Here is a 13,041-nt window from a genome sequence, read left to right on the forward strand (position 1 = left end):
CACATTTTTCTCTCAGAATTATGCTTTGTTTTATTCTAGAACCTAATGAAAATCCATGTGCTGGAAGCTGTAATGCCTGGTTTCTCTTACTGATCCCGACCAAGGAAAGCTGGCTATAGAATATACAATAACATCTTTCTTAATTAGGTAGTCATTTATTTGAAAAATTTAGCAAGAGCAAAATGTTTGCGCATTCACTATAGCATCAGTCCCAATATTTTTTTTTTATTTAACTGCATGTGAGTTCTGTAATTTTGTCTTTTATCATTTCAAACCAGCACTTAAGCACTGTGTCATAATTGTGACAAATAGCTTTGATCCAATGTACTGTATGTCTTATTATGCACTAAACACCAATGTGTGAGCTTGATGCACAGCAGGTGTCCTAAAGATGCATCAATTATGAGAATTAGGCTAGACTAAATACCTACAAGATATCAAAGAAGCTGGTGTGATTGAGTATTGAATCCAAAACTGACTCTCTAGTGTATGCTTTAAATCATTATACAATTATTACATAATTAATAAAAAAAATCCTATGATTAAATGTAGAGCACAGACTCATTTAAGTTATTTTCAGTTTGTGGTTTAACATGACAAAATATGAGGTTTTTTTCTCCTAATGTCCTGCTAGTCATAGATAATTTGACAAGTCTTACGCTCACAGACAACCCACTGGCAAAAGCACTTCGGCTCAGTTTGAAATAGTCAGTTGATATATTTTCAGTGTTCAGTTAATGGCAATAATTTGCATAGCATTGCACTACTAATTTGATTAATTCCGATTTCTTTTCAAGAACTGTAGTATAGAAAGATACAAGTTCTCAACTCTAGGATTGTCAAAAGGCTGAGCATCTGTCAGGGCTGCTCAAGTTGAACTAGTTGATTTCTCAGTCCTTTTCTAATTGTAAAGGCACCTAAATTTAAGAATATTAGTGAATGGTTAAAGATTGACTATGTGAATATGGTTATGACTATGAAACTTTTTTATTCATACGTAAATAAAGACACCTTTTGATTAAAAAGTCTAGAAAGAAACCTGCCCGTTAATCGGCTTCATCTAACCCTTCCAGTTTTCTGACAGCAACTCTTGGGGTTTCTTAATTATCTTTGTCTCCATGTGTACCAACGTTTAGTTTGTCCTCAATATTCCTCCTTCAGTGGAAAGCCATTCTGTGTTTGCAATGCTTGTATTGGCTATTGCATCTACCTGGGTTGACTTTGATTTTAGTTTTTTGTTTTTTGCTAGAAGCCTCCAGCTACTTATTTTGAATGCTAAACAGTTCTTATTATCTTCCCTAGCATAATGCATTTAAATGGTTCATGTAACTAATAGATTTATGTAGGTTTAATACACTTCAAAGTAAAAGCTAGACCAGACAAAGCTCTGTTTTATGGTGCATTCTGCCTTGCCGTTGATGCAGGATACTGCATGTGACACACATGGTTCAGAATAAATTGGCTAAAGACAGTTGGCAAAGCTTCCTCTTTAAAAACCAGTTGTGTTGAACAAGGCTGGGACTCGTTCCAAAGATGGCTGCTTATCCAGGGACACGTAAAGTTTCTGACAGCAGGAAGATCGGGCCTGCAAAAAAAGTAAAGGTGTATGCCAAAAGATTTAGACCGTTTCGTTTGAACCTTTGCCATATTTTAGTGGACACTTGTTTCTAAACAGCAGTTTAAATGGTGCCCCTGCAGTTTATTGCCAAATTACAGAAATTAGTGCTAAAAGAGAAGTGGTTTACTACAGCAAGGCTTTTGTTAACCGCCTCTGGACAATGTAGAAAGGTCTTGCAGGATAGCTTAGTTGATTTCTAATAAACGGGACACATTTAGATTTAGTTTCCATAAGCATTGAAAGAAAATCCCAAGCTTTCTCTTATCTTGCAAACACATTTCACTGTGGGAAGTGCTGCTGGAACGAAATATAATGCACTGCTTTTTGAAATGGTTTTGCTGCTTTTACAAAGCAGTGTATTGTGAAGGGTGGCTGTGCCTTACAGTGTGGACATATGGTCACTGCACAGAACTGTTTCATTTATAGCGGCTTCCTTCTTTGATGTCACACTTGCCTCCTGGCACCCTTATGCTAAGGCAGCAACTCCACTGCTTTTGTGACTTGCAGAACCAGCTATCCTTGATAACAATTGGAATTTCCATAGTAATATTGTTATTTAAACACGCAATTAAAAGATTTCTCATGTTCCTCCTTTGCCATGGCTCGTCTTTAGCTGAATTATTGCGTGTGAATGCTTTCCTGGACTTTCATGCGCTGTGCCCCTTTAGGTTACCATCACCTCCCACACAAATATTCTAACTTCCCCTAGGTGTTGAGTGGAGTCAACATGCTATTTTTTGCTCTGATGAGCTACCTTTGTGTTCTGAATGTTGCATGACTATATCTGTTCCCATGTCATGTTTACAGACATCCATCAGCCTACTTGCTTGAACTTGTTGACTCTGAGTAGCTTTGAATGAGGGTGTAATGTCATATGCATTTTTGCTGTCTTTTAGCGGTGTGTACATGTGCACAACAGTCCACAATAGAATGTATAAATAAAAGTATAGTTTTTGTGTGTTGTTCCAAACTGTAGAACAGTTTAATAATAATATTTTCCCCCACTTTCTGAATGAATTCAACACGTTTATGCTGTCACAGTAAAATGTTGACAGTCGATTGCAGCAGTGTTTTTGGTCTCTGCAAATACAGTACAGTCCTACAGGTCATGGAAATTAAGTATCTGCACAACTAAAACTGAAATAAAATAATTACAATGTATCTTATCTACCCCTGTACAAGACAGCTTTTAGGTGGATTTTTGCTTTTTATGTTTTTCCATTAAAAAGCACGAGCTTGTTTGTGTTATTTTTGCATTACGGGTGTGTCAACCCGGTAGACACACCCGCATCTTCAAAAGAAATGAATAAATTGCAGTTGCAACAACACAACCATCATAACAAAGGTTATAGAAATAAAATTAGAACATAATTTGAATAAACTGCAATAAAGTTATACACAACAGAATCCTGAGGATTTTCAGGTGCATCGGTGGCTCAGCCTGGAGCCAGAGAAAGAAAGAGACACTCAGATCGGTCACACCTCCAGAACCTAAAACGTCTCTGAAGCAGAGACCTTCCAGATGTGTTCTCTCTTTATTTATTTCACGTTCCAGCTTCTAAATCTGAGTCTGACTCATAATTTACACCGCAAAATACAAACTTGCTTTGTGTCCGATGACGAGCGAGCGAGCAAGAGAGAACACATTGGTAGAGCAGCACAGAGTAACAATAACAGAGCGCTCAATAAAGCCGTTATTAATCAGAGAAATTATTTCTTAATTGTTTCGCAGCAGGTAAACACGCCCATGGCAACACACCTCAGCTCCCCACAGCCCCACCGCCGGTTTCCCTGTTCCTGTCTGAATACGCGCTAAAACTGCATCGTTAAAATGAACTGCACCTGTTTGATTCACAATGAAAAGTATCGCAGCTCTGTGCATGAGCATTGTCAAGAAACTGCGTCCACCACCAATTTTCCCAGCAGTAGTGTGGCCGTGACATGCGCATCAGTGCTTGTAGCCGGTTTAGAGTCGCAGCACTATGAGCAGCGCTGTTTGTAGGCGCTGCGCGATCGATAGAGAGACCGAGTCACAGAATTTAATCTTGTAAATAAAACTTTCGGCCCGAATTCAATGTTCCCTCTACTGACGTAAACGACGTGAAGAGGAGAGAGAAAGAGACATTTTCTGATTGATTCTCTCGTCTGTTGCCTCTGATTCATCTCTCTCGGTTCCTCCCCTTCTTCATCACTAACTTTGACCTTAGATGTCTCACCTGTATGACAGTTTCCCCGATTTGAGCCAATTGAGCATATTTGTGAGAATGAATAAAGTAGAGACTACAAGCCAGGTGCATAGAGAGTACAAAGCATAGAAGAAGATAACTTTCTCTATAATCTTAAAATGAAGCGTAGAGGAAGACTTCTTCTAGATAAATAAGTTTTCATGTGAATACATTTTATTTATTTATTACATTTAACATTTTTGATTTTAATTTTTACAAAGAAAATGTTTATTTGTATGTCTTTATGGTGTTTGGAAAGAACACTATCAGACCGCCATTACATTTGTCATCTCACACACCCCTGAGCGGCAGCTCGCACCCCCAGGGGTGCGCTCACCACACTCTGGGAGTCCCTGTATTAGATTATTCATTCCTTATTCAATTATTGCAATTCTAGTGGCGCCTTTATGAGCATTTCTGTCCCAATTGACCACTGTTTGTTATATATTTGGATTTGAGGTGGCACGTCCCTGTGTAAATAAAAAAAAAATGAGTCTATGCCACTGTTCGGCATTTAAACACCACTTATGTAGTTTTTCAAAACAAATACTAAATTATTAAAGTAAAATTGTTCAGTGTTTCAGAGATTATAGTGATCTGCATTACTAAAGCAGCCTCTCGGTGAATTCCCCACAAACTTTAGAGCCATACATTGACTCCAAAAGCTAACCTTTCAGGATCAGATACGATGCATAATCGCTAGAATTCACCTTTTTTAAGGATATACTGCTGAGAAACTTTGTGCAGAAATATTCACCATTCTGTTATTTGCTCACATCTGCCTTCCCACAAGCTCAATGAACTGCTGACGTGTCTTTGTAGAAAACAGTTCCTACACTTTTTCAATGCAACCTAGTAGTGCTTACGTATGGTGTGGTCACATTTTGGCAACATATCAAATTCCATCCAATGCTGGTCGCAAGCTGGATTCTCTGTAAATATCTACAGTGAATCTGTTTTAATGGTACACGAGGCATTCAAATAGATGAATTATAAATGAAGGAATACTGAAATAGTTTTTTCTCTCTCTCTGTAACAGCAATTGTATGTATAATTTCCCAAAAATGTCCCACATTGATGTAGCCTAAAGAATTACCATTGCTTTTAAGGCAATAGAACACTTAATGAATCTTTTCAGTACCTGGTAAGTGACACTGTAATATTTTGTTTAAACAGAGTCTAATGCTTCTGTCAAGCATTGCTTTTCAGATCTCTTTGTAATTCCGCACTGATTGCCCATATAACAGTCAGATGCAAACGAATAGCTTTATGCTTTTCCCTGGTTTCTAAATGGCACAACTGCTGTAATTGAGAAAGATACAGACACAAGGCTTAATTGTTGTTTAATTATAAGTACATTTGATTTTAATGAACCCAATTGTCTCCATAGATGAACGCAGATGATTTCTACCCTAACTATTTCAGCTACATTTACAATTGACAAAGCTGATAAACCTGCAGTTTATTTATTTGTTTATCTTATTTTCTGTTGCTCATCATGCAGAAGAATGATTGCTGTCCACACTTGTGTGTTGTGACTCTGTCATAAGCAATAGGTTTGGATTCGTGCCCAGAGCCGGCGCCTCCCAGTAACGGCCAAAAAGTGGGGGATCGCTACACTGTGGGTGACATGGTCTCCTTCCAATGTGATCAAGGCTTTTCTTTGCAGGTAGGTGAAGACACACATTGTAGATAATTGTTTCTTCCCGATATAACTACAATTTAACTGAATGATGAGATTGAAAAAGGTCAGTTTTTCATGTTACTAAAAAATTTTTCATGCCTTTAATTATTGTTTTTATCCTGTGGTTTCGACAATGGTATTGAGTATCGAATATTTTCCTGGGTATCGCTATCAAGTTTAAAATTTTAGTATCATGACAACTCTACTAACATGTACTTTTGTCTGGAAATATGGATGCACAACTAACTGTCCTATAATTTGGCACATTCCTCTAAACTAATCTCTAATGCTGTGTATATATATTTTTTTTCATGTTTCCCTTCCAGGATGTTGTCATTTAAAGTGTGATTGTGTGTATGTTACAAAGTGGTTTCACCTTTTTCCAGTCCTTCTTTAGTGGATTCTATAGCAGAAGCATTTTGAATTGTCCAAGGCCACAGACGATGGATTATGTGAGCTGTTGCCTCACTAATCCCACACAGTTTTCCCTCATGCGGGATGGGGAATTTACCACATTCACCTCATTTTACATTCTCTCTGGACCAGCTGGCAACTTCTTAGGAACATCATCGTCTGAACTACAAATAGACTTGAGGCCATTGCTGAAAAAAGAACACTAAAATGGTCTTTTGAGATCAGTTGTTGTTTTACTGTAATGGCCAAGTGGTCCACCCATCCTTTTGATTAAACCAGGTAATAATCACCTGACCCCTTCAATGCCATCATCTGCTGTGAATAGAACATCCTCCCTAAATGAAATAAGTATCCGAAAATAAAAATAGTAAGACATGACGGCACAGCAAAAGTGTTGTACTCTGTCCTGACCATAGCCCCACCCCTCCCCCCCACCCCCCAAAATGCACACATGCTATGCAACATGGGGCACATCTGAAGTGATTAGTTCATGTCAAAATGGGTTTTTAGAGAAACCAATACATGTAAAAAATAAAAAATGGTGTCACAGGACCTTATGAAAAACTGAATTACAGCTATAAAAACTTATAATAAATCAACCAACATTTGCGATCTGTTTTTGTTGTTTTACAAAACATTTTTAAAGTAGTTTATAAATTGGTTTTGTATTTTTTTCTTCCACAGGGTAATGCATATATTACCTGCATGCCTGGACCTGTCAGGCGATGGAACTATCCTGTACCTTTGTGTATAGGTAATGTATCCCTCTGTATATTATCATGCACAGGATTTTAATGAAGTCCTAATGTGGGTTTAGAGTATCAAACAGACTTTACCACGCTCTTTTTATATTCTTCCGCTCATTGTTTCTTGTGGACCTGTTCACCCTCCCTGTTTAGATCTCTCTCACCGTTACGGTTTTCCCATACACAATGACAGTAGATCAGCAGCCTAAAAAGGATGGTTTTCTTATAAATAAAACCCTAACAACCCTTTCATTGTAAGACTGGGGTAAGGGAGGATGTTTGTGTACTGTTGGTTTAGAGGGTGTTTTCTGCTTTCCACTTGAGTTGAAAATCAATAGGACTTTGTATCATCTCAGAAGGTTGCTTGAATTCTGATCCTCCCGTTGAGAGTCTGTGGTCTCCCCGACACTTTCTTTGATGTCGGCTGCCACCATGATAGAGTTTAAAGATTACTAAGGCAGCACTGTATATTCTCTTTTAACACCTGATAGTGTTTCTGCCCTTCATTACAATCTCTCTCTCTCTCTCTCACACACACACACACACGTACAGTACTCTTCCGGTGGCTGAAATCACTGACTACAGTGCCAGCATGTACACTGCGTTCCTCGTTTAAATGTTCTATGCCTCCGGTGTTCAGAGTTAAGCAAAGACATAAATCCAAGCTTTGCCGTTGACAGCAACGTTCCTAGCCGCTCATGTTCACTTGTTGGTTTAGCTCCTTTGTTGTTTAATGCACATAAACTCACTCAAACACCCCAGGATCAGTATTCATTTTGTTGCTTATGAGCCCACATCAAAGGTCTTGTGTGCCCCTGCACAAACAGTACAGCTTCTTTAAATGGGCCTCTCCTCTCCTTTGCTTTTACTTTCATTTCAAAAACACAAGTAGGTCAAGCAGGATGCCCCTACTACCAAAACAGTTTTTTTTCTCCCCCTCATGGTATATTAGTTTTTCGCGCATCTGGCCTTGGCTTTCAAATCCTTGAAAAACATCAGCAATACAGGGAAATGATTTAGCTGCCAGCTAATAAAATTATATGCACCTTGCTGTTTGTGTAAGGCTTGGTATGTGTCACAGGGGAGAGAGAGGGATGAGTGTAACCTTCACAGCACGCTAAAGTGTTCTCCAACACAGGGTCAAAAGAGCCCGGAGTGAGAGTAGAGTAATCACATCCACTCCTAAGCAAAACGGTGCCGGTGTGTTGAATGTTGACGCCTTTATTTATTACAATTTAAAGCACCATCAAGCAAGGAGTGCCTCCAAGTGTGTTTGCATGAACTCCCTTATGGAGCATAATCCACCCGGTCAAGAAGCGATGTAGCCCCAGTTAAAGAAATGCAAAAATAACACAAAACAAATACATTGTACATAATATCAGCTCAATAGTATGAACCACTTTTTTTTTTTTTTTGCTCAACCGAACCACACGCATCTTCTTTTTGCGCACATACTGAGCAGTAATGCATGCACTAGAATCCCCCCTCCAAACCTCAAGACAATATCCCCTTTGCCCTTGCTGCATATTTAGTTCCCTAGTCATTGTTTTTCTTTGTTCTCCCTTTGAGCTGCTCTGTGCAAAAGTGTGATGTTCTTTCTTTTCGGTTGGTCTCCCTCAGCTCAGTGTGGAGGCTCCATGACAGACTTCAGCGGCGTCATCCTCAGCCCAGGCTTTCCAGGGAATTACCAGAGCAGCCTGGACTGCACCTGGAGAGTTCAACTCCCCATTGGCTTCGGTCTGTAACCCGCCCACTATCCCCCTTCTGTTTTTCTTCTTCCTCTGCACCAGCTCTGCTGTCGTTCCCCCCCCCCTCTTTTTTTCTTCTAGTCCTTATGTTGTTTGTTGCCTTTATTCTTTGTCTTATTCATACTTCTCTTTTGTCTTTTCCCTTATACTTGTATTAAATGGCTGTAACAATTTCTTTCTTTAAAGACAGAATAAAAACAAATATGCTGCTAAATAACCTAAAAATTCAACTATTATGTGGCCATTTTTACTTGGTTTACCAGCAATGCTCTCTATTAATCCAGTACTTCAATTGTTTTTTTTTTAGATCTCCTCTTCATTTATGTCATTATTTGATATTGTTACCAATATTATTGGATGATCCATCTGCCTTTTTGTGTAAATTGGGATTTTTTTTGGCGGCAGGTTGCTCACCACTCCTGCTGCTGGAGGTTACCTTTTCTAGATTCTGGAGACAATCGGGTTATATTTGGAGGTCCACTACCTTGATTGTAACATGACAGATTTGATGAACGGACACCTAGAGGAAAATATACGTTTGGTCTCTGATCACAGTCTCAAATAAATGTATGAATGTGTGAATCGGGGCAGGAAATTATAAGTTGAGGAACAAGCTTTTCTTGATTGAAACTTTACCTTAGTGTGAGTAATTTTGGCCTTGTCTGGAAGATTAAGGTGATGGATAAAAACACTCAGAAGTGTATTGAGATGACGTTTGTCTTGGTTCTATATTACCAAACTGAACCCAATTGAAAGCATTTAAAATTAGAACAAAAGCCAGTTTGGATACCTTGGCACTTGATTGGCTTACTAATGGTGTGATGTCATCACTGTGTTTGCATGTAAACAATTTCCCATCCTGTCTCAGTCCAGCCACTCAAAACTTACAAGCTCTTCATATACAGTATAGACTTAAGTAACATACTAAGCAATATTGCAGATGTTCATCCACAAGCTCTGATTTTTACTTGAACTTCTTCTTTTTGCACTTTAGGGATCCACCTGCAGTTTCTGAACTTCTCCACAGAGCCTGTTCATGACTATTTGGAGGCGCGCAGCGGTACTCTTGAGACGGGAACAGTGATAGATCGTTTCAGCGGCCCAGTGGTGCCCAATTCTCTCTTTAGCACCACACACGAGACCACACTCTTCTTCCACAGTGACTATTCCCAGAACAAGCCTGGTTTCCACATTGTCTACCAGGGTAAGAAACCCCAAGACTGCTTTTGATTCAATTGTTGTTTTGTTTTTGTAACAGCAACTGCTAATGTGGGAAATGGGTGAATGGCCCTAATTTACAATAGACCTGAAAGAAGACACTTTGACAGAAGCTGCTTCTCTGATTAATGCTAGCCTGCCAGTTTAAATGGAGGGCCATGCTTTAGTAGTTTTGCGGTTGTCCATACATTTCCAATTTTGGGTGATGGATTGAAAAGTGGCCCCATGAGTTTATAGCTTGGGACATTGTTTTGTTTGTATTATATATACTGTATAAATAGATTCAGTTACATACAGGTGCTCCGTTTAAAAAATGTTATCATAATTTCTGATGACATTTTGGTTGCATTGTATTTTATATAGGGGTGTCAGATTAAAGGGGGTAGGAAAACAAATCTGCTTCATGGTTATGCACTTCTTTAGCTGTGTCACATAAGATCTCCAAATAATAAGCTGCTGCTTGTGGTGGTAACGTGACAAAAGGTATAAACGTTAAAGTGCTATGAAAGATATTTCTTAATGAGGTGTTTGAATACTTGCTCACTAAGAACTGCTTTGAATTGTTTCTCCAGCATACGAGCTGCAGAGATGTCCCGACCCCCGTCCGTTTCGTAACGGCATAGTGATTGGTCAGGACTACAGTGTGGGGATGACCATTTCTTTTGAGTGTCTTCCGGGTTACACTCTGATCGGAGAAGCCTCTCTCACGTGTCTGCATGGAGTCAGCAGAAACTGGAATCACCCCATACCTCGCTGTGAAGGTGAGTGCCTGCTGTGTTTTACAAACAGTATTTCTGTCTTCTTGTTAGTGGCTCTCATCAGCAGGAACAGCCTTAAAGAAGTAGCACTGCAGCGCCACATCTTCTGGAGTATTGTATCAGTCCCTGAGAGCATTTTTTTTCCAAATAATTGCACTTTCACTTATGAATAAAAAATGTTCTTTCTGTGAGTAACCTTTAATGTGGCAGTTTAAAACTTTGTGGCTAAATATTTAATTATCGTTGAAAAAATTATATAACGTCTTCAGATTGGGACTAAAATAGAGACATATATACCTTTCTGTCAGAACAACAAAAATATATTTGAAGTAATTCTTTAGGAAAAGTATGGGTTCTTAGGTCTACTTGTATTCATCTTCTTTATTCATTGGAGATAAACAGCATCTGACTCACCAAAAACATGTAAACGCTTTGCTGAAAAATAAACTGGAGCACTTACAATAATTTGTGGGGCATTTACAAGTCTTCATGGCACAGCTGAAAATGCCCGGGTACATTGTAAATCTAAAATATTCCCCTTGGATGTCACTCCGGTGTGCCTAAATATCTATCATCAGATAAGTGAAGCAATGAAACACATTTTAGATGAACATCAGTGAGTCTCCATTTTTTTATTTATTTTTTTGGGGGTGGGGGGGATCTGGTAAATACCTCTGTTTTGCTTCTTAGATATCACCCCAGGCAACTTCACAACCATTTTTTTTTTTTTTTTTTTACAGTTCTTAGGGTAGCATTTTGCAGTTTATGTCCTGACAGGGGAGGTTTTATTTTCAAACTTATTTGAGGTTATCAGGTTGTCAATGAGCAGAGGCTTTGCTGTGCAGTGGCATCTGATGGGTACGTTGTCTCAGTGACAAACCAAACCAGGCTGTTGTTGTTTGTTTTATCAACAGTAAGGGACAATGCAGCTAAAGAAGCAATTTTTACAAGTGGAGATAAAGAGTGGATTTCTATTTTTTTTTTTATCGATCAACTCTAACCGTCTTCCCTCCCCTCAGCTCTCTGTGGTGGGAATATAACATCCATGAATGGTACAATTTACTCCCCTCGACACCCTGCCGAGTACCCACACTTCCAGGACTGCATGTGGACTGTCAGAGTACCTCCAGGGTACGGCATCTACATAAATTTCTCTGTTATCAATACGGAGCCCATCTATGACTACATCACTGTGTGGTGAGTTCCAATTTCTCACTTAGTTTGAATTTATGTATTATCATGCTTTGGGACACAAAAATGTTTTCTATGAGTATTCCTGCCTGAGTTTTATAAACCATTCAAATTGATATTTAACAATACGGATTGAGAATGTTTTTTTATGTCCTTCATCTCATCTCTTTGAAAGACGGTTTCCTCTTAAAGGTGAAAGATAATCTTCACTGCTTAGGTATTCCATGTCCTCAGCGCTGGAAATGTTGAAGTTTATTATTCATGGTTTTGTTGATGTATAGGTGTCAACACTGTCAAAATGGGATTTTCATTTCCCCCAGAAGCACGTGCAGATCCTGAATTTACTGCTGTTCTAAAACCACACTCCCAGAGTCAGCAGCTTGTTTAATCTGTCATGAAAAGAGTTTTGCTCCCCCTTTTGACATTTGTTTTACTCTGACGTCTGTTTGCCCACGAACCCACGAAAAACTTCTATGGACTGGTGTGTGAATATTTAACCGCCTTATTGGTAAAAACAAATAGGTCTGAGAGTATGCAATATCTGCATCAGTCAGCAGTATACACACCTTATAACCTTCAGCAGCACTTTTGTTGAAAATGCCTCGCATCACTGAGGTCAGTGTTGCATTTTGTTACTGAAAATGTAAAAATATCACCGGTCAACAATGACATGAAATGTTCATGTGTAAGAAATTATGATATCGTAACTACAAGTAGACTTTAGGTAATCCAACAACCGTATAGGAGTTGAAAATTCCCAAAATGTCAAAGTTGTACTATGGTTGTACAATAAATAGTAATTTTTAAAAATAACATACTTTGTCAACTTCATAGTTTTATCACATAACTGACCAGGCTCTAAAAATATGTAAGAGTATATAAAACCACCCAACACAGATTGTCATGTCAAGATTAAGTGAATGAAGATGAAGCTGAATTTGAAATGTTCTTGAAAAGCTATCATAGATGTGTCTAAATAGGCATGAATCAGTATTAGATTCTTATGGTACACTTGACAACCTGCTGCAAAAAAGTCCTCAGTAACATGGTGTAATTGATTTTAAATTAAACCAAAAAGCAAGTATTCTTACTACTTCTTTAGCAATATTATGGAGGACCAAGTCTTCCAGATCTAAAAATAAATACAGAAATAAATAAATGTTCAATAAATAAATAAGCATACAATTAATTGCCACCAAATTAATAAATGTAGGTAGAAATTAAATTATACAGTGAGACATAATTGTATATATCTCTTTTAATTAGCTTATTCTTTTATTCGCCTTTGTAATAATTACCTTATTTATTTATGGTGCGTTATAATCTTCAACTTTATTTATTAATTACTTATTTTTTTTAAGTATTTATTTTTGTGCATGTTATAATATTTTTGTCTGTTTTATTCTTCCTTTGTATTTTTTTACCCGATATATTTCTGT

The 13,041-nt window shown here is 38.2% G+C and overlaps 1 protein-coding gene across 1 annotated transcript in view; it reads left to right on the plus strand.

Annotated features, from left to right (window-relative positions):
- The window catches only part of LOC118557472 (CUB and sushi domain-containing protein 3-like), a 99,571-nt gene that overhangs the window by 67,578 nt on the left and 18,952 nt on the right, over positions 1–13,041 (plus strand). Inside the window, exons 13-18 of the mRNA XM_036127558.1 lie at positions 5,394–5,512; positions 6,626–6,695; positions 8,308–8,424; positions 9,430–9,639; positions 10,226–10,414; positions 11,431–11,608. Of these exons, the coding sequence (XP_035983451.1) occupies positions 5,394–5,512; positions 6,626–6,695; positions 8,308–8,424; positions 9,430–9,639; positions 10,226–10,414; positions 11,431–11,608 (883 nt within the window). The remainder of the gene's footprint in view (positions 1–5,393; positions 5,513–6,625; positions 6,696–8,307; positions 8,425–9,429; positions 9,640–10,225; positions 10,415–11,430; positions 11,609–13,041) is intronic.

The sequence above is a fragment of the Fundulus heteroclitus genome, chromosome 3, assembly GCF_011125445.2.
Source record: "Fundulus heteroclitus isolate FHET01 chromosome 3, MU-UCD_Fhet_4.1, whole genome shotgun sequence".
Lineage (NCBI taxonomy): Eukaryota > Metazoa > Chordata > Actinopteri > Cyprinodontiformes > Fundulidae > Fundulus > Fundulus heteroclitus.